We start from the raw sequence: 22,736 nt of genomic DNA, 5'->3' as shown, positions 1-22,736 counted from the left end.
CTCTTGAAATCCAAAATCTCTTCAAAGATAAGTATAATGTAATGTCAGACCGAAAACTTATTTATGTTAAAGAGAGCAATGAGCTCAACTTTTCAAAGTTTTATAAATTGCCCCCTTGTGGCTGTACTTTGAAGAAAGTCATAAAATAACTAGCAGTGAATATAAAAACATTCTGTTATATTGAAACATGCCATTTTAGATGTTTTACTTTTTTTATTTATTTACCAGAATCTTTAGAAAGAACTTTATTTGTTTATTCGTTGCATTGTTTTTACGTATGCCTTATGTTCAATGTCTCTTATTTGTGTGTGTGTGTGTGTGTGTGTGTGTGTGTGTGTGTGTGTGTGTGTGTGTGTGTGTGTGTGTGTGTGTGTGTGTAAAATAAAACTGTTTTCATGATAATTAATATATTTTAAGTTATATATCTTTAAGTTATGCCATTGTGAATTTATGTCTTTTCAAAAATCTGCGATTCACTGTTAACACAGGAACACAAGTCCCTTCTCCTTGTGGGACAGAGGATCTTGTTTTTTAAGCATTCGCTGCACTCTGGGTCACCCTCAGTTCTTATGATGCAGTAACTGGCACTTTTGAGGGATCCAGAAGAGTGAGGCAGCTGAATCAACTGGTTGTTCTACTTGAGTTAGAGTAAAAGAGGCTTGTATTAGTTTACAGTGAACCATTTAGGAGAATGCACTTTGATTAACAAAAACAAAATGTGATTTGTGCAGTGAACACAGACACAGCAAAGAAGTAATGCATTTGATTTTACACAAATGTTTTACTGCTCTTTAGACATGTGGCCCTACATTTTTAAGAGATTTCATAAATTCTATGTCTATATGGTAAATATAACAATAAATCCTATTTATTACCGTGTTATATTTACCATATAGACACATTCTTGAGTGAACAGAGCATGTCAACAAACGCTCAATTACAACATCAGAAAACTTACATCACTTTCTGTCCCATTTGTTACATTTTGTTCAGACAATCAAACAGTGATAAAAACTGAAATATTTTTTATTTCATCCTTCCACCCCCCTTAAGTAACATGGTAAAAAAATATTTTATTGCAAGATTGCAATGCTAATTTTACAAACATCAATAAAAAAGAACGAGATGACATTTTCAGTGTCTGGGTTCAGGTCTAATGCACCTCCGTTGTAGGATCTAATCTGCAGGTATCACATGTATCTATCCAAAGTAAAAATAAATCATCTTAGTTTAACAACATAAATTTGACTGTTTTCCAAATACTAAGAGCTTTACCAAAACAAGAGCCTATTCATATGTAGTAGGAGAGATGATGGATTGAGTGCAGACAATGAGAGCGCAAAGGCTTTTGTTAAGATCACTCTGACTTGAGGAGAACGGAACTATAGAGGACAACACATGTTGAATAAGCACTTTTGTCATATTTGTTATGGAGCTATTCTGTAATATGGCATTTGAAACAGATGACTCACTTTCTATTAAACAGCCTCCACTGTATATCATATAATAGTGTTTTGCTCTAAATGATCTCTAAAATTAAATGTGACGGAGTATATTAAAATGGTCACACCCATAGAAGTTTGTCCTAGACCTCATGAGTTAAGCGACAGGACTGCTGTATTCACCAACTACTAGAATTGTACAGTCTACTAGTGTATTATGGTCCAATTTCCAGTCAAATATATCTGATTGAGCTTTTCCAAATGCATGACTATGCATATTTCAGTTGTTACAAAGTAAAATAAATAATAAATAAAAGGCCTTTAGCTGTGAGTCTCAACTAAGGAAATAGAACCATACATTATTTGTACCATACATTATATACCCCCCCCCCCCCCCATCACTAAAATAAAATGTATTAGTCACCATAAACCAACAATTCTTGTTTTTATGGAATATTGTATTATCCTTTTTTATTATAGGCTTAAATTATTTATTCGTTCACATCCCTTGTAGTCTTTAATCGAAATAAATTCCCCTCCCTCTTGCAGCAAAATCTCTTCTTTGATGACTAGACAACCTGTCACTCACATGATCAACAACGATCCAGTCGATTCCCAATGGTCAAATCAAATCCCGCTATATTTTGTCTTGTTCGAGAAGCCGTTTCACTCGATTATACTAACAGCAAGGAAGAACCTCAATTTCCATTTCATACCGACTTCAATGTTCTTATTAGCCTACCACAGAGTGTAAAGCTTCGAATGATTTGAATTAAAAACTTTCTCTTGAGCAGTAAGACTATGATGTTGTATGTTGACTATGTATGTTGACCATTAGAATCTCTATTACAGTTTTGATCCAGTGAAATTACGGCCAAATAATTCATTCACAATCACAATAAGCTATAAGTTATCCTCACACACAGTGCGATATTGTAATCAGTTGTCAGGCTGCATTGCGTCATGAAAGTAGGCGGGCTTACGTGCTTAACAGACAGGTAGTTTTCCACTACATGATTAGCGCTCATTGGCTCGGATGTCGGACACACACACACACACACACACACACACACACACACACACACACACACACACACACACACACACACGCACACACGCACACACGCACACACAAAACAGTACTGAAACTTGATTGGTCATCGCTCCACTCTTAGACCCACCTTCCCAACTCTCTGATTGGACGACATCACTGGACATGTCTGTCAACAGTTTTTTTTTTCACCCATTGATACTGCAGCTGTGTGTCCGGACATGTAGCTCTTATAGCGGCTTGGCCTTTGTTAGCGAGTCGGTGAGAACCAAGAAAGCCAGAGGAGCCGCATTCATGCACTTACAGGGACGAAAATGATCATCTGCACGAAAATCATGGATTATCGCCTTGGAACCCAGAGTCAGTTTGTTCAAAATCAGGTAACATATATCACTGAAGTGAAGATATTAACTGTAAACCTTAACCGTATCTAGACTCTTGCTGGGAAGTTTCAAAGTTGACAGTTCATCTACTTAGCAAGTTATATCGTTCGTTCGTTCGTTCATTCATTCATGTTCAAAACGCTCCTCAATCGCATACGTTACTTATGTCATCATTTTAAATAACTAGCCCACATATTCAAAAGTCCCTCTTTGAAAGAAAAGACTCATCGCCATTTAGTATCCGTTATTTTAAGCGTAGGCTACATGAATGTCATGATTCGCATAACGTTATACAGTATCAAGATTTCTTTCAAACGCTACTTTTAAACGCTTATTCATTGTGTTATTTATTAATTGTTCATTAAATAAAGTTTATTTATGACAAGACCAAAGTGCACACGTTGTTAAGCTGCAGTTTTACAGTTAATCTGACTTTGAGGACGTTTGTGCTGCCATTCATCAGTAAACCCAAGTCCGCATAACAATACTGATCCTCAGACATTATTTTGTCACCTATTTTGTGTTTTATGTGCAAGTCCTTTGCATTTATGGCAAAGAGTAAGATCAGCTTTATAAGCCCTTTTTATAGCGCATATGCTCAGTTCAGATGGCCATTGTTTCGTATTGCAACTATTATTTGGATTAACGTTACTCGTAAAAGTATGCAATTGTGCGTTTGAAAAACCTGACATTTTGCTGTTACTGCTGGAAATATTCTACATTTAAGATTCTTGGGGAATTAAGACTGCATTCTTGAACAATCTTGGGAGCCTTTGGTGCAGATTAAGTGGTTATGAATTTCAAGAAATGATGTAGTTAGCTTAAACCTACATGACAATAAGCTTTTATGCTGGCATTTTGAAGTTTTGTGTGTTTGACGCTCTGCGTCATATCTGAGCCATTTGTTGAGTCATTTAAAAGGTGAATCTCTTGTTGTCTCATACATGAAGACAATCGATTTAGTATTTATCTCCTTTTTTTGTCCTCTGGTATTGAGTTTTAATTTTTAACTGCATGCTTCATCATCCTGTCAAAGCTTATGTATAAGCATTTGTGAAAATGAAAATCTGTAATTTGTCTGTAGCGCTGCCGTAGTGTTTTTCCGCAGTTCATGTCGCTTGGACACAAAGCCCTTTGTAGTTACAACCATAAAAAACGTGACGCGACAATCTGCACGACTCTAAGGGAGGATGTAACATTTATTACCAGTTCTTCATGCTTGAGTTTTGGAAAGTGTGACTGTTTTCTCTTTCCCCATTTATGCGATGTGATGATGATGTACTGCCAATCAAAGTTGTTTTTCTCCTCAATCGCTTGCAGTACCCTCTGGAACCTGAGGGTGCCGCTGTTGTGACAGCGCTGCTCCGCATACAGGAGAACAATAGAAGAATGTCATTTAATCATTTCTCAGAAATATACTCTTCATTTGCCAGCCCATAAAAATCCCCTTAGCTTGTACTTGGTTTGTTAACATCATAAACTCGTTCCCTTTTCCCTTCAACCAACCACTAGTCCTCTTGTAAGAGACACAATTCAGGAAAAATATCTGTAGGTGAGAAGGTTTTTTTGAGTTTGTTAAAAAACATTGTAATGCAATTAGCAATCTGTTATGCATCTTACGTAGAAGGAGGAAGGGGATAAAATATAGGCTATATAAGAGGAATTAACTGACAACATGATTCACTTCTGGATATGAGGAACACTAATGCTGGCAAAATAACTTAAGCAATTTCACTAGCAGACCAAAGCTTGGACTTTCCTAACAGAAACTTGATCCATCAATAATCTGCCTCCACTTCACTGACTGACAGTCATATGCAAGCTGCGGAATATATGTCTCCGTCTGCTTATGTAAATGTCAGTCTTCCTGGTTGTCTGACTGCATCCATATGTGGCTTGCCGTGTGTGTGTGTGTGTGTGTGTGTGTGTGTGTTTGTGTTTGCTGCAGGGCTTGTTTCAGTCCAACCCCCAGTGAGGTGCAGCTGGGTGTTTTGTTCTTCCTGGCTTCCAGGTTGGCAGGCCAAAATAGTGTTTCCTTTGTAGAGAGGCAGCAGAGCGATGGGGTTTGTGCAACTGCAGTTGGGACATTTGCGCATGTCAAGGATGGAGCCCTCCAGGCCTTCTGAGAATGCAGATTAAATATCGCATCTTGCTCTTATTCTGGACTCAGGCCCTGAACTGAAGCCCCCCGCCATTTAGAGCCTCATGTTTAGACCGTACTCAAATGACAAAAGATGAGCAGTAGGCTTATATTTGTCTGTTTTCACTATGTCTGCTGTCTTGGTCATTTTGGTTTAGTGAATGACAATATGTTGCACACTTAAAGAGATAATAAATTCACCCAAATATCCTGTCATCGTTTACCCACCCTCATGCTGTTCAAAACCAAACCTGTGTGACTTTCTTCTGTGGAACATGAAAGAAGATCTTTTGAAGTATGTTTGTAACCAAACAGTTTTGGTGACTATAGTTTGCAAAAAATAAAAGCAATTTCTCAAAATATCTTTTATGTTCCACAGAATAAAAAGCCAAACAGGTTTGGAACAGTAAGTTAACAATTTCATCTTGGCACATTTAGATTTTTGAGTGGACTTTTCCTTTAAGCTCTCTATTCCCCTATTCCCTGGTATTTGGACCTTTTGAACAGCTAGAATAAACATGAAATCATTCAAATCTCAATGCTAGGGTACATGCAAATGTATTCAAATCTAAACACTGTTTTGTTTGTTCATGGAGTGATCATGCACTCTTTTTTAAAAATCTGTAATGCATAGATTCTGCTTTCCTTAGCACATTAACTTGTTTTTATCTAACAAATAATTTAATTTATTATGTAAAGACCATACACGGCATCATTATTTTCACAGAAACAGGAATTATGATGGTTGAAAGTGGCACCTTTATTTTTACCGAATAAATAAGATTTCAGATGAATTTGAGGGACTCGCCAAGAGGATATGAGACTGACTTCCTGTTTCGTGTTGACTGTTAGTAAAGACATGTTACTGGTGAGGCATCCTGTATTGACAAAAATCACCCCAAGTTTCAAAATAACCTTACAAGTTTGACCATGAACTAGGAAGGTGTTCTTTATGAACTGTAGTATACTCTAGATATCAAGTTTAACCTTTAACTTTTGTTGATCGCAGTTTTGGTATAAAAAAGTCCTCAGTTGACAGCATCTGCTGCAGCGATTGGTTGAGCCGCATCTGTGTGGGTGTGTGAGCGTTCAGCCTCACATCTGACTTGCATTAGTCTCTCATTTCCCTCTGAAGTTTCATTAGTAGTTAATTGCAAATTGTTTTGTCTCGTTCCAGGTATACAGACTCCCCTTGTGATTTTGTGCAGCTGCCGATACAGGCTATGAAATTAACGCTCTGTGTTGAACCATGATAGCATGTTGAATATATCTGTATTTGCAGTCGGCTGTTTTTCTGGGTCACCGCTGAAAAGTTTTGGGCATTGCGAACAGACTCCGAGACATGTGATCTGTTTACCAGGGAAAGTGCGTCCCAATGGATACTAGTGTTTGATTCGTTGTTTGAAGCTGACTTCAATATCTTAATCCCGTTTAACTGACTTGTCCCTGGCTTGTGCTGTATTGCCAATATGGCCCTTAGTTGACCATATTTTCACTCCATTAGTCTTAAAACTTAGTGCACTATACATGGGTGCATCCCAATATTATGTAGTACCCATTTTGTAGCATAAATAGTGTGTTCATACTGAAAATTAAACATTAAATGCCTGGATGATGCACTTAACTAACTGAAAAAGGGAAGTGTGAAATATTGAAAACTTTACACACTCTCCTGCCACAGTTTTCCTTGCACGGAAGTCGATCAGACTCTGATGAAAAAAATAAACTTATAAAGTTCATACACTAGAAGGTTGAATACATAATGCATAGTATAAGTGTAGTGTGTCATTTTGGACACAACAAATGTATGGAAGTTATATAAAAATAGGCTTGATAGACACTTGATCTGGAACGTGTATCAAAATGCCTGACTTTCTAGGTAACTGTAATGTTAGTCCATGGTGCTTTTGTTTGGCATGTTTTGCTTGCTCATGTTTTGCAAGCCTTGACTCTGTTGAATGACAATCAAACCTTTTCTCAGGCAGAAACATATTGTGCTTTCAGCGCTGACTTGACAGATATTTTTCTTTGATAGAAAAACAGTGTCTTTGTTCCTGTTTCATCATTGTGTCTCTCAAAATCTGTCATCAACCACCTTTAGTGTCTTTTCTTAAATAGTCATAATATTAGATGTTTAGCTTCAGTCATTCAAATACCTCAGTAAACAAGTTAGGCTGACACATTTTTCAAATAGAGAACAAACCACAGTTTGTACCTCAATTCAGAACTCCATTTCAATAAAAATGCACTATAAATTGGGTTAAGACACAAATATTGACTGAAGGTTTAGTCTAGTGTTTAAGTTCATACTGTTTCAAGAATGTTTACTCTAAGAATCTGTCTGGAGAGATGTTTACTATAACTCGCGCAAACGCTGGGATCTTTGTTTCTTCGTGGTGTCCCTTGTGCAGGAATGGCATTTCGATTTTATCTATGCAAGTGTTATCTCAGCTGTCCTCCAGAACTATTTATAACCCTCTCTTTTCTGTCAGCCGCTGTATGAAGAGCTGGGAAGGGAAGGCCAATCTCTAAACATAATTTATTACCCACATACTTTCCCTCACAATCAACATTGAAGAAAGTGAGCAGACTTGCAATAAAACCAATTCTTTAATGTTATTTTTATTATATTTTTTGTCAGTTTTGTTACACTTTTTATCATAATTTAGGTAATGTGTACAAAGACTCCCATCCCTAACAAAAATAGTAAGTAATAAAAAAAATATATCCATAAAAAAATAAAAATGAATAAAATGCACATATATAAATTTTCATATACATTCACATACAAAATTTAAAAAAAGAAAGATTAATAAATATACCCTCACCTAAAGGATTATTAGGAACACCTGTTCAATTTCTCATTAATGCAATTATCTGATCAACCAATCACATGGCAGTTGCTTCAATGCATTTAGGGGTGTGATCCTGGTCAAGACAATCTCCTGAACTCCAAACTGAATGTCAGAATGGGAAAGAAAGGTGATTTAAGCAATTTTGATCTTTTGGTCTGATGAGTCTCGATTTCTGTTGAGACATTCAGATGGCAGAGTCAGAATTTGGCGTAAACAGAATGAGAACATGGATCCATCATGCCTTGTTACTACTGTGCAGGCTCGTGGTGCTGGTGTAATGGTGTGGGGGATGTTTTCTTGGCACACTTTAGGCCCCTTAGTGCCAACTGGGCATAGTTTAAATGCCACGGCCTACCTGAGCATTGTTTCTGACCATGTCCATTGTCCATCCCTTTATGGCCACCATGTACCCATCCTCTGATGGCTACTTCCAGCAGGATAATGCACCATGTCACAAAGCTCGAAACATTTCAAATTGGTTTCTTGAACATGACAATGAGTTCACTGTACTAAAATGGCCCCCACAGTCACCAGATCTCAACCCAATAGAGCATCTTTGGGATGTGGTGGAACAGGAGCTTCATGCCCTGGATGTGCATCGCACAAATCTCCATCAACTGCAAGATGCTATCCTATCAATATGGGCCAACATTTCTAAAGAATGCTTTCAGGACCTTGTTGAATCTATGCCACGTAGAATTAAGGCAGTTCTGAAGGCGAAAGGGGGTCAAACACATGTTTTATTACATTACATGTTGTATTACATGTATAGGGCTCAATTGGTGTCTGAAGTACTTCTGAGAAAAAGCAAACAATTGTTTTTGAAAAGCTTGTAAGTTGTGCATGACCAAAACATAGGTGCAGAACAGAACAAGCCAGTGTTTCACCTATCGCATATTGCATACTTTTGTTGTAAATTTTGGCCAGCTTAATCTTAGACCAGCGCAATCTATAAACTTTTTTGAACTGAATGATTGTGTGTGACGCTTACTTAAGAAGAATGTATCCTTTCTAAAGCATCTTGCCAAGATGACTCTGGCATTTGCACTTCTAGCTTATCTTCCCAATGTTTTTTTCAATAAGCTCATGACATCTTGGTAATCTGAATTCAGTATTGAATACACTGTTTCAATAATCTTCTCAGCATGTGGTTTGAGTTCTAGTACAGATTCTAAAGTAGATGTAGGTGGTGGTAATAGATGTTTTTAGCATGATAAAACGACTACGTGATTGCAAATATCTAAAGAAATGTGAATGAGGGATGTTAAACTAGGTGCCGAGTTGTTCAAAAGAAATAAAATCCTTATCATCATACAGATCCTGTAGTGAATATAGCCCATTGACAGTCCAGATTTTAAAGGTCCCATCGGTTTGTGAGGGCGTAAAGTAAACACATTGTTATTATTCAAGTGAAAATGCCTGACGAAATTGTGTAAATTTTAAGAGATTGCTTCACCACTAATATATTTGAAGAGTACTTGGGCACCAGTTCATGAAAAGTTATCTTGGATTAGAGCAATGTTTTTAAAGAAACCATGTTAGAGGACATCTTCTCAATTTGCAACCACTAAGGGCTAGAATGTCCATTTGAAGAATGTATCCATTGAAGTATAGCCTAGCTCTTATTGTTGAGGCCCAGTAGTTCTTTAATGTGATTTTGAATGGTATTTGGAGCCAATAAATATATAGTGACTCAAATGGATTTTAGGCGCAGTACACACTGTGCTATCTCTGTGAATCTTCAGTAGTGTAGGAAGAGTTATGATGACCCAGGGCTGTTTTGGTCATGACCCTCAGTTGTCCCAAGTAGCTATGCAACAAGATTTCATTCAATACATGACCACATTCATGTTTGCGTTCTGTCAGAGCTCATCTTCTTCTCTCCACTCAGAGAGTGTAACCAAACTCCAGCCAGACCCACGGAGGAGCGTTTTACTCGAAGGAATAACTGCTGCCAGTACGGACAGTTGAACACTAGAATTGATCTCATATCACGTAGCAATGATAATAAGCCCAAATTTAGACGATTAGGCGAATGTGACAAAAAAATTCAGCATTTTCTCTGTCTCTTTGTGAACGAGCGGCTCAGTTTTGTCATGGTTTTTTTCAGGGTTTGCCATCTCACTGTATGAGGACCGTACACATGAACTTCATCATCTCCAAAGCTGTTTTGAGAATTCACCTCTGAGCATTTCACCTTTTCGTTTGAGAAAAGCAAATGTCAAATTCATATTGATACTGAAATGTCTTCAGGATAAACTGCCTAAATAAGTTCAATTTATCTTGAACATAATGTAAAATATACACTGTTTTATTGTATAATGTAATTATCATACATTAGTTATAATAATAGAAAAAATACAGAATTTAGGGGGGGGGGAAATGTGTGATATAATTTTTTGCCCATGTTGTGCAGCGTTAGTCTAGACCTAATGTAGTTTTACTGTTTAGTTAATCAAAAATCTACCATTTCCACAGAGCTCTTATTGTGTCAAAATACACTTTCGAAACGTTGAACTTCCATGTGACGTATTGCTGTGTGGAATTGTGAAATTGATATTTATTGGTTTTTAGTTTTTTATTATTATTATTATTCAGTTGTTCTCTTACTGCTCTCCTATCTCCTGTTTCTTCTCTCTCTCTCTCTCTCTCTCTCTCTCTCTCTCTCTCTCTCTCTCTCTCTCTCTCTCTCTCTCTCTCTCTCTCTCTCTCTCTCTCTCTCTCTCTCTCTCTCTCTCTCTCTCTCTCTCTCTCTCTCTCTCTCTCTCTCTCTCTCTCTCTCTCTCTCTCTCTCTCTCTCTCTCTCTCTCTCTCTCTCTGTCTGAGTCGCAGAACAGGAGGGGAGTAGGCAGGATTTCCATAATCCCACAGTCAGACACAAAGCAGGGCAAAGGCAGAGGAACAAGGCCTCGATTGGCCTTCACAGTCAGCATTTAAGAGCATGAAGACATGAGTCAGCTTATCTCCTCAACACCGATTAAACAAGGGCATCAGGAGATTTCTTTTCCACAAGATGTCTTAATTGTTAAAATAGACTCCATATGCTAAATACAGAGGATTGAGCCATAGATCTCAAGTTATGCCAGTGATTATCCATGGGTGTCCTGTTTTTTTCATCTGGATGTATTTTAAGCATCTTGGGTCGTGAAAGTGGGAGATTGAGGTCGACAGACGTCTGTCTAGTCTCTATACTAAAGGAGGCCAAAACAAATGTGTGGAATGTCTATTGCTATCCCTCGATACCCTCAGGACCCGTGGCAGAAACAGTGTTTGTTTGCTAATATTCCTTTACTAATTTTTTTTTTGTTTTTTTTGTTGGGAAACTATTTGAGGAATATTTCAAGTTATTTAAAGTGGTTTCTTTGAGATTAACAAACTTTAAACCAAAAAACTGTACTGAATAGGTATGTATCGTTCACAAAATGCCTTTTTTATCTTCCGTATGTATGTACATATCTGGATTTTTTTTTTTTTTTTATTCTTCTGGCAGGTGATGGTGAACTCTGAGAAAGACCGTGCTTCTCTCTTGTGTATGAAGGCTCTGGCCAACAGGGGGCGTCTGGACACGGTGTCCCAGCAGATGTCCTCCCACCCACAATACCTGGAGAGTTTCCTGCGCACACAGCACTACATCCTCTATATGGATGGCCCATTGCCTCTGCCCTACCGCCACTACATTGCCATCATGGTAAGAACAGAATGATCAGGCATTATGGCCAAAGTCTTATGGTGGCAAATCAATGACTAAAAGAACCGAGCGGACAACTGATGCTGGCGCGCGCGGTAAATTACTTCAGCGAGATGATAACAGATCTAGACACGAGGAAACGGGAACTCGGCGAGCTAATTTCTAACCATACGCGCGCCCATGACATCTTCTCTGCACGCAATTCAAGCCCACATGCGCAAGGACATGTCTCACAGAGTGCGCATGATTATTCCCCACGCTCTCGTGCTCGATCTTCTCTCACCTGCCGTTTTTTCTCGGTCAAACACTTTTATTTTTGGCAGTCTAGGGGCGTGACTTACTGTTTTAATAACATCAAATGTCATTGGTTACTGCCCCTTTTCCGGAAGTCAGTTGTGATTGGACGCCTGTCCAATGACTCGTAACTCACTTGACTTGAGACAACACTTAATTTGTTATTATTTTATTTATTTATTATGGTTTATTAATGTGTAATGTGATTTAATGCATTGTTAATAGAATAGATTCTTGTACATCTGTTATCCTCTCGCGGAAGTAATTTACCACGCGCGCCAGCATCAGTTGTGGGCTCGGTTCTTTTAGTCATTGACTTTCCGCCATAGTCTTATTTCACATTACAAGAAATTTTATTTAAAAAAATTTGTTTTTGTTTGTTTCAAATTTCAAACAATGGGACAAATACAATAGAACTTGTACAGTATGTTTATTTAACGTAGTACGAAATGCTACAGAAATTAAATCAAATTTTATTATTGTTGTTTGATTAACAGTAATGAAACAGATGGAAGCAGGACTATTGGGCTGCTGTTACTTTAAGACCTAATGTACAGATATAATATATTGACACACACCCGGTTTTCACCCAACTGTTTCTGTCACTTAAGACACCGCTTCTAATTCACTTACATGAATAGTCTGAATTCTCCACACGATGGGCATTCTGACATGATGTCTGTATTTGACCATTTAAGCACAATAAGCTGCGAAAGAGAACTGAATTTCGAGATCGCATGCTGTCTGAGAAAGGCGTCTTTTTATGTGTGTGCTTCACCGCATCACCATAGTGATCTTTCTTTCACGGCTTATTGCACTCATTAACTTTTTAACATCTTGCATGTGCTATTCTTATTCTCATTCATACATGTTTCTTTATCACTCTAAAGTGTTAAGAACTTTAAGTAGTACTGTGGACATATTTGCATACCGCAATATTAACGATATAGCGAAATTTCTAACGATAGGTTTTATATTGTTGCCACGATAAATATATTATCATACTGCCCAGCCCTACTTGCACATGCTCTACAGTAGATCACAGGCTCAAGTAATATCTCGATTTTATTGCTTTTATTTGATGACACATATGTGTTTCAGGCTGCAGCACGGCATCACTGTAGGTACCTGGTGTCTCTACACTCAGCTCAGTTTCTGCGAGTGGGTGGAGACCCGTTATGGCTTCAGGGGCTGGAGGCTGCACCCCCACGTCTACAGCACCTCGACCACATCAACAAGGTCCTGGCCCATCAGCCTTGGCTCACGGCACGCTCGCACATACAGGCTCTGCTCAAGACGGGAGAGCAGTGCTGGTCTCTGGCTGAGCTTGTTCAGGCGGTGGTTCTGCTGGCCCACTGTCACTCCCTTTGCAGTTTTGTTTTTGGTTCTGGTTCTGACTCTGATGGCACTCCCACTCCCAGATTACATCACGGCACACCCCCCGGTTACTGTCTCTGTGACGCGGCCAACGGCAACACGGCCTTATCACCCCCCCCTGCTGGACCCACAGAGAAGGCATCACGGCGAAGGGTATAAATGATCATTCACGACAGTTTCAGTTGATAAAAGATGTTTTGACTCTGAATTAGATTTGTTCGGGTTTGTATGAAGCAGCTGGTAAATAACAAAAATCAGATAAAATATACAGCATAGAGTTGTCGCAATATCAGATTAGCAGTAATCATTATCCAGATTTCAAGTTCTTCCACCATTAATACACCACTGAGCACTTTTAATTTGTTAATATTTAATTATTATTCAATTAAAGCAATACATCACTGATGCAAATGAAATAAACAGTGGAACAATTTTGTTAGTATTTAACTGCAGTGTCAGTATTCAAGTAAACATTCAGAAATGTAGTGTACATTTGTTTAAGTTGATAGTTTTATCTAAAGTGCCAGCAAACATTAATATTACAAAAGATTTCTATTCCAAATGAAAGCTGTTCTTTTGAACATTTCTTCATCAAATAATCTTGAAAAACATGGTATCACTGTTTCCACAAAAATATTAAGCAGCACAACTGTTTTTAACATTGATAATAAGAAATGTTTCTTGAGCAGCAAATCAGCATGTGTTTTTTTTATTTCGTAATATTTTACAATATTACTGTTTTTACTGCATTTTTGATCAAATAAATTGGTGAGCACAAGAGACTACTTCAGTTATATTACAAAAACTGAATTCTACAAACATTCATACAGCACAAGTACGATCTTTCTCCTCATTTTCTGATATTCACAATAGGCACACACACATATTTTGATCGTGGCTGGCTTGATCATGGACATACTGTACCATTTGGATACCTTGAATTGGCACTATCAACACTTGTAGAAAGGCTACTATCGTTACTTATTTTTTTACTATCAGCATGGTCCTTAAGTAACAATATTTTTGACAACCCTAGTACAGCATTGTGAAGTCATTTGTAATTTAGGCAAAACCAGCATGTCTTATTTTTAACAGTGGTCTGTTTTTTGTAGTCTCTAGACTCCAGCTGCGAAGTTGCTTGCCTTCTAGAACAAATTCAAAAATCACAGGAGGAGATCAAGGAAAGAAAAGGAGACCGACTCCATTCACAGACACTCCTACATTCTGGTAAGATGTTGTTCACCAGTTTAAAGACAGTGTCGTGTAACCATGTTTCCCAACGCTGCTGTAAACAGGAAGCATAATTTTGGATTGGGACGAATGTTTAGAGTTATTTTTACACAAGCGCATTTTCTTGTGTGTATATATCTCTCTCTTATGAACCCTCTTTCGTAACCTGCCTTTCTCTTTCTCAAATGCAACTCCATATTAGATGTGGAGGAGGAGGAGGAGGCGATGTTCTCTGCAGACCCCTCCCGCTTCGTCACAGATCCAGAATTCGGCTACCAGGAATTTGCCAGACGGGAGGAGGACCATTTCCAAGTATTCCGGGTGCAGGTGGGGACAGAGAGTTTGCATTGGGTGTCACCTGCCAAAAGTAGTAGCATAAAAGGGTACTAAGGGTCAGAAATACAGCTGATGCCCGCCCTTCTTAAGACTGTCAGAACTTAACGTTACTCACAAAACCTTAAAAGGAAGCTTTGTGCCACTGACAAGTCCTCTCAAATGCCTGTTAGGCTTCCTACATTTGATTTGAATGGGAATTGGATGCATTTCCTGTAGTTAAATTTTTTGATGTTAATATAGTTTGTTTTATTCCAACTTACTGCAAACTTTTGAACAATAGTGTTAGGATAAAAGAAAGTAGTAAGAAATAAATAAATACTTTTAATCAGGCATTAAATTGATCAAAAAGTGTTTTTACATTGTTACAAAAGATTTCTGTTTAACATAAATGCTGTTCTTTTGACCTTTTAATTAATAAAAATGTAAAGAACGTTGTATGACTGTTTCCACAAAAATATTCAGCAGCACAAGGGTTTTCAACATGAATGATAAGGAATGTTTCTTGAGCACCAAATCAATCAAATGCATGAAATTGATCAAAAGTAATAATATTACAAAAGAGTTCGTTTTTTATTCTATTCATCAAAGTATCACAGTTCCCACAAAAATATTAAGCAGCACAACTGCTTTCTGTATTGATAATAAGAAAATCAACATATTAAAATGATTTCTGAAGGATCATGTGACACTGAATGCTTTATATATAGGAGTTAACCAGGCCTCTCCCTCTAGATTGCAAATAGTTCAGAATGCTGCCGCTCGACTCCTTACAGGAACCCGTAAACGGGAGCACATTATGCCTGTTCTTGCCTCTCTTCATTGGCTACCAGTTTGTTTTAGAATACAGTTTAAGATTTTATTGTTTGTTTTTAAATCTCTTCATGGGCAAGCCCCAGCTTACATAGATGATCTACTGATGATGCATGCTCCTCTGAGGTCATTAAGGTCTGCTGACCAACTACTCTTATCTGTTCCTAGAACAAGACTTAAAAATAGGGGTGATCGAGCATTTTCAGTCGTGGCCCCTAGGCTGTGGAATGATCTGCCTATGGGTGTCAGGGTTGCTCCCAGCCTTGACACTTTTAAATCACGACTCAAAACTCACTTTTATTCATTGGCTTTTAAACCGGCCTGAGAGTTAATTTCTGCTTTTTGTTTTGTTTTGTATTGTCACGTGTTTAACTGTGTCTTGTGTTTTTGTCATGCGTTTAAAATTTGTCTGAAATTATGTCAGTGTTCTGCACTTTGGCGAACCTCAGTTGTTTTAAATGTGCTTTACAAATAAAATTGTATTGTATTGTATTGTACTGAATACTGGAGTAATGATGCTGAAAATTCAGCTTTGCATCACAGGAATAAAAATATTTAAAAATATATTGCAATAGTTATTTTAAATAATAATAATATTTGTATATAATATTATATACAGAAATTACCTTTAATAATCTTTCAAATTCCGTGGTAAAGTTGATGTTATGAACTCTATTTATTTGTCTTTCTGTGCAGGACTATTCATGGGAGGATCATGGTTTTTCGTTGGTAAACAGGCTCTACTCGGATATAGGGCACTTGTTAGACGAGCGATTCCGCAATGTGGCCTCCCTCCCTTTCCCTCACAGTCCCGATCTCAAACGAGCCATCTGGAACTACATTCATTGTATCTATGGAATCAGGTACAGTTCCTGCTTTTTTGTTTGTTTTTTATTACACTTTTGCAATTTGGTTTCAGTTTGCTCTTTTTATGCAAAAGAAACATGAGATGAAATAAGAGTTTATTTCTAGCCTAGCTATAAACTACAACATCCTACATTTAAATTTTCTTGTGACTCATCAACTATTTGAACATGCTGAAAAATGCAAAAAACAAACAAAAACAAAGCACTTACATTGACATGTCTGCCTTCAGATATGATGATTACGATTATGGGGAAGTTAACCGGTTACTGGAGCGTGGACTGAAACTTTACATTAAAGCTGTGGCCTGCTACCCCGACTCCAGCAAGACCCCTCTATGCCCGCTGTCCTGGGGCCCTGTCAAAGCTTCAGAGAAGGTGATTTCCTATCTAAATGTGTGCTGCATACACTTCAGTACCATCTGCTTAACCCTATTAAGCCTACTGTATCGCATTTAATATAGAAATCTCTAAGGTCTCTAAATGATCAACATGATCTTTGCTTTGAAACTATTATTTATTTATTTTTAAATCATGTTAAAGATAGGCAAGGTGATTTGTTCCAGAAACATTTATTGTAATGCTGGTTGAAATCAACCACTAAGTTAAGTGGTCTAAATGTATTTATATGTATATATATTCTCTGTGGAAGGTTTAGGAACTTAAAATGTTAATCCAATCATTGCGCTCGTTCTAATGCCGATGTCCTACCTGCCTGTCAACATATGTATTTCCAAACCTCTGCGCACCTGCTCAGAGACGTCAGTCTAAAATGCTTTAAATAATCGTACTTCTACTACTACATGTGATTTAAATTATGTTTGCTCTTTCACTTTGAGGAGTACCCTTCCGGCAGCGTGAGTGTGCACAGTCACTAGAAATGATTAGAAAGTTTCTAATCACTAGAAAGCATGTCAAAATGACTATTCCCAAACTGTAAATGGTTAGTTCATCCTAAAATTTAATGTTGTCTCATGTTGTTTTCACTCGTCACACAAGCATTTGACTGTCCGTGTTTGCTACAATATGAGCGTCGTTGTAAATCTGTTCATCATATAAACTCTGACTTGGATTTTGAATATACTCGATTGATTATTTTTACATTGCCTTTGACATTTTTTGGACCTTTTTAAGTTTTTGGGGAATTGACTTTAAATGGAGGGACAGAAATCTCTCAGGTTTCATAAAAAATCTCTTCAAAAATCATATAGGTTTGAAACGACATGAAGGTGAGTACATGATGACAGAATTTACATTTTTGGGTGAATTATACCTTATAAATACAGTAAGCTTAGCCTAACTCTATATCGTGAATCATATCGTTTACATCGCATTTTCATATCGCGTTATCTTAATATAATGATGTACCGTTTCACGCCTATTTTTTGACCATATAAATATCAGCAACTGCACCAAATTGCATATTATGTTCAGTTTGGGCCTCCGAATATTTTTTTCTTTTTCTTACTGACTGCCGAACTCCTGTGACTATTATACATACTTTACTGGACATTGTATTGTAAATGGACAATGTTTTTACTTTGAGATAACATTGTAGTTAACATTGTAGTCAAATACATCAGGGATGATTAACTGATGTATTTAAAAAAAAAAAAAAGAAGAGTATCACCTGAATGTATTTTGTACTATATATATATATACACACACACACACCATCTACTTTAAATGGCTCTATGATATTTCATAATAGTGTTTTGATGCAAATATTTCTGTGGTTTTGTGTTTTAGGTTCATGTTAATTTGTTAGTGATGGAGGCCCGTCTGCAGGCGGAGCTGCTGTATGCGCTCAGAGCCATCACCCAATACATGATCGCATAGGACAGCGCCACAGAGGGACGTGGTACAATGGAAATCAAGGCAAAGAAATACAAGCAGAGATCTGTCTCTCCGTCTCTGTATTTGTTGTCTCTGAGTTGACCAGTGTGACGTAAGGTACTGCTGTGAAAAGTTTCTTTGCCAAAGGTGAAACTTCTGAAAGAAAGAAAAAAATGCAAAGCAATCGCTCACCGCTACTGTCATTTTGCATGTGTTTCTCCTACGTGAATTTGTTAGTTGTTCTTTTGTGTGTGTACAATTCCTTTTTTTTTTTTTTATTACGGATGGTTAATGTGCAATTATTTTTATTCACTTGTTGTTATTAATATTTTCCCATTTGTTTGTTTTTTTCTGTTGCTATTCAATTGAGAGAAGTATCCAACTGTCCGTTTCCAAGGTATCAAATTCTGGAAAGGTTACTGTTTACAGGAAATGAGTGACTGGACAAAGGTGCTTGCTTAACACGGCTTCCAGATATTTCATTTAAATGCGGAATAGTGAGACCAGAGCAAAATATAACAAAGGGTCAGAGAAGGTACAACGGCTGTAACTTTCTTTTTTAATGAGCACTTTTAATACAGTATCTATCTGAATAATATCTCAATAAGCTTTCGGCTGTGGCTTCGTTCTGCACACAGCAGGTCGTCTGAGTACCGATTTCACTTATTCAGGGGTGCGTTTCACAAAAGCATCGTTGGCCAACAATGGTCGCAAGTTCCGTCATTATCAGCATCAACGAGTATGTGGTTCACGAAAACAGTTGTGTGGTTGGAACTACAGTTCTCGACCTGTGATTAGAAGCAGAGTTTCTTGTTTGCATGACATGTGGACTCAATAAATCCTTATCTTGAGCCAGATAAGCAAGTTAACATTCAGTACAATCTACATATCTTTTATTCAGAATACATAAAAATGTAATTTACGTCTTTTAGTTTGTCGGGATTTTAGCGTTGTTATTGAAGTGTGCATGTGCGTACAAGCTCTACTACGTAAGAACGAGCCTATGATTGAATCTGGAAATAAAGCAAAAAAATGAGAAATAGTCATCAGATGCCATGTCCGTAATTTATAGCAAAACATCTAGCATTAATTTGATCTCAAACAGATTTATTAAAAGAAGTTCTTACTCCAACACCTGCGTGACATCATTTACCAACGTGGTTGAACGACCAATTTGCGACAGTACGGTTTCGGGAAACAGTTGTGACTAGCTAGTAGTTAAGCAGCGAGTTACATCGTTGTACGGCAAACGCACCCCAGATCGAATAACATTGATGTTTTTTCCGAAATCTTCCACATGCTTTCCTCTCTGCATGGGTGCTATAAAGGTTGATTCTGGATACTTTTATAGGATCCATAATAATTCATCTCAGTAGTCATCTAAACCGCTTTACAGTGTGCTTTTGAAAGGAATTGCATTTTCTAAACCACTTTAAATTGTATGTTTGCTTTGTGGTAGTGTTCTCAGTTTCTTAGGGCAGAAAGTTGGTTTCACCTTCTCTATACGGACTTGCCAAATTAACACAGTATGTATTTGAAATCCATTATGTTGTATGCTTTTTTTGAAAAATGTTTAAAAACCATTTAAAAGTCTTCGATTTTACTAGGCCCTAAGTAATTCACCCACTGAATGGATTCTGAAAGGAGCAGCGATCAGTGAGAAGCACTGGTTAATGTAATACTGGCTTGTCCAGTGTTGACATTTATTCACGAGAAATCAATGTCCAATAATTAGGACTTGTTTTAAAATATTTTACCATGTACAAATTAAGTCACCCTGTGATATATGTGAGAAGGGACTCAGAATAAGCTTATAATTTGTGATTTTTAGCGTCGACACGTTGGTATAGATCAAATTGACGCTTCTGACCGGACTATAAGATGCAGGAAGGTTTGCAGTCAGCCTGTCACTATCTTTCCCACAACTGACCTGCACACAATTATTATTATTATTTTGCACTGAACCTTTTGCACAAAACCCTTCAAGTGTGGTTGCAGCTGTCATTGTTACAAACTGCTTGGAGAGGCGTTGAGCCCTCTGATGCCATGAACATAATATATTCAATGTCCAGTTTTGTTGACAAGGCCAAATACCTGTACTGTGTTAAACTCTCATCGCTCTGGTTAACTAATTACAGTTGGCAGAATAACTCGGGCAACACCTATGGTTGGTTGTGTGTGTGTGTGTTTAATATTTATCATTTCATTGCATTACTTTTGTTCTTGTTTTTGAGGGAGGGTGATGTTGTTGTTGTTGATGTTGTTATCAGTTTTGCTCTTTTCTGAACTGTTTTGATTTAATACTAAGATATGTAAATCAGCAGAAATGTTTAAAGAAGTACAGGAGCCACAGTCTGTGTTGGACGCTCTGTGCCTTTTGACTTTTGGCTCATCAGTATGGCATTAAACTGCATTAAATCTAGCTGAGAATGGAAGACAAGCCAAGAGTGTTCATCATCCGGGCTGACCGACAGAGACAGACAACCGGAGACATTTGTCAGGAGGAGCAGAATACAGCTGCAGCAGCACGGCCATTCTACCTTAAGCAGGACTGTCTTAAATGCTTGTTCTTGAATGGCAGTCTGCCAAATCCCTGAAACGTGGTGACTTCCAGACTGTCTCCACCACCTCCTCAGCTGGAAGACGTTAAGGATGGTGCCTCAGCGGTGCAGACTGAACGAGCCTGGCTATTGCCAAAATGTTTATTTACCACGTAAATGTAGGAACTATAAAAATTTAAACTGACCAAAAAAAAAAAAAAAAAAGAAACTGAAAAACCAAGCAAAAAAAAAGGTTTTGAAATGTGAAAGATTATTTTTTCTATAAAGATATGCAATATCATTGATGTGTCTTGTTTTTACTTAATTTTTAAGTTTGAATGTGTAAATGTTTTATCAGTCTATTTTCAGTAAACTAACGTTATGGTTACAAATAATGAAATCAAAGGAAATATCTTCAGTGTGACCGTGGCACCCAAATTATTTAGGAATTGTTTTTGTATGGTGTCTGATACTGCTAACTGCAATCCTGCCATCTAGTGGTAGATCTCCCTCCACAATCCCTTTGAGAAAATAACGAGCCATTCAAATAAAGTATTACATTATTCCAGGATTAATAAGATGGAGCGTTTAAAAGGAGAAATGTGGTAGGCTACTTGTATAATGTTATAAAATCGTTAACCTTTAAAATGCTGTGTAGCCTATTGTTTGATCTGTAGGTTTTTATTGCGGGTTCTTTTAAATATCCCCTTGAGGTCCACTGTCCCGCAGGGCTTTGCTCGAACCCTGATCAAACTCACCAGAACAAGCTAATCAAGGTCTTTAGCAGGGGCGTCATGCAAGCCAAAATTCTGGGGGGGCACAATCTGAGACGTTGCAATTGTTCTTTGACGGGTGATATGGATCATCTTAGGAGGGGTCAGGGGGTTTCTCCCCCAGAAATTTTTTAAATTCTGGCTGCTAAACATACCATTTCAATGCAGTTTGGGAGGGACAGAAATACCTTAACGGAGCTAGCAGCAACCCTCCTCTATCTGAGGACTAAGTTAAAGTATCTATTTTGTAAGTTTAAGTAAAAGACAGGTTGATGAAAGAACTGTAAGCTCAAAATCAAAAGCTTTTGAAGTATACTTCATTAAAGCATGTTTACACACACACTTACTGTACACTTAGGCCTACTACACATGATTTTAAAAACAGTACCATGGCAGTTTTTATGTTATGATTTTGATTTGGTATGTGACCTAAGAACGATCTTACATTAAATGTACATAAAGGTGTTGAGGTCTGACTTTGTGGTGCTCTGAAATTAAGTTATTTTAATGTGTGATGAAGGACTTTGAAAGAAGTTTGACAGATTTCAGTGCTGAATAAGGTTAACACTACCCCGTTTATTTGAAAATGGTTAATATTTGACAGAAATGCAAAAAAGTAATCAAATCAAATGTAGCCTAATATGTAACATTACTTTAGTAAAATCATTGAAATACTGTAGTTACACTGCTCATTAATATTTTAAATAAGGAACTTGTAAAGAGTAATTTATGAGCTAACAGAAAAGCTAGTAACTTGTACATTTAACCTTCTATGGCTTATTGGCTTTGTAGTAACGTTAGCCAACTAGTTTACGGTTAGACAAGGCTAGCTATCAATAACGTTACACTGACACAACTTAAGTAAATGCTCTGAATTCGCAGCTAATATCAAATCCATAACTTTTTGATCAAGTTAAAATTTCCAGGTCAACCACAAATAATCCCACTACCTTTTAATATCATCCGATAACTAATTCAATGCCGATTTGTTGCTTTGCCCACTTACCACTTCAAGACCATCTGTAAAACATTGCCAGCTCAACGTGCCAGACGAGTGAGTGTGAGTTGCTTGAACATACACAGTAAAGATTCTACGCGCGTAGTGCTCTAGATTTGAT

The 22,736-nt window shown here is 37.5% G+C and overlaps 1 protein-coding gene across 1 annotated transcript; it reads left to right on the top strand.

Annotated features, from left to right (window-relative positions):
- Positions 1-2,461: 2,461 nt before the first annotated feature.
- Positions 2,462-21,146, top strand: sesn4 (sestrin 4). The gene is made up of 8 exons (XM_077236126.1): positions 2,462-2,873; positions 11,362-11,559; positions 12,955-13,383; positions 14,343-14,457; positions 14,663-14,787; positions 16,303-16,469; positions 16,703-16,847; positions 18,219-21,146. The coding sequence occupies exons 1-8, from the start codon at positions 2,808-2,810 to the stop codon at positions 18,306-18,308; spliced, it is 1,335 nt and encodes a 444-aa protein (XP_077092241.1). The 5' UTR covers positions 2,462-2,807; the 3' UTR covers positions 18,309-21,146.
- Positions 21,147-22,736: the final 1,590 nt, after the last annotated feature.

The sequence above is a fragment of the Siphateles boraxobius genome, unplaced genomic scaffold (assembly GCF_051911475.1).
Source record: "Siphateles boraxobius isolate OS27281-9 unplaced genomic scaffold, OSU_SipBor_1 2, whole genome shotgun sequence".
NCBI lineage: Eukaryota > Metazoa > Chordata > Actinopteri > Cypriniformes > Leuciscidae > Siphateles > Siphateles boraxobius.
Note: the sequence above shows the minus strand (reverse complement) of the source record. Positions and strands in the feature narration are given on the sequence as shown.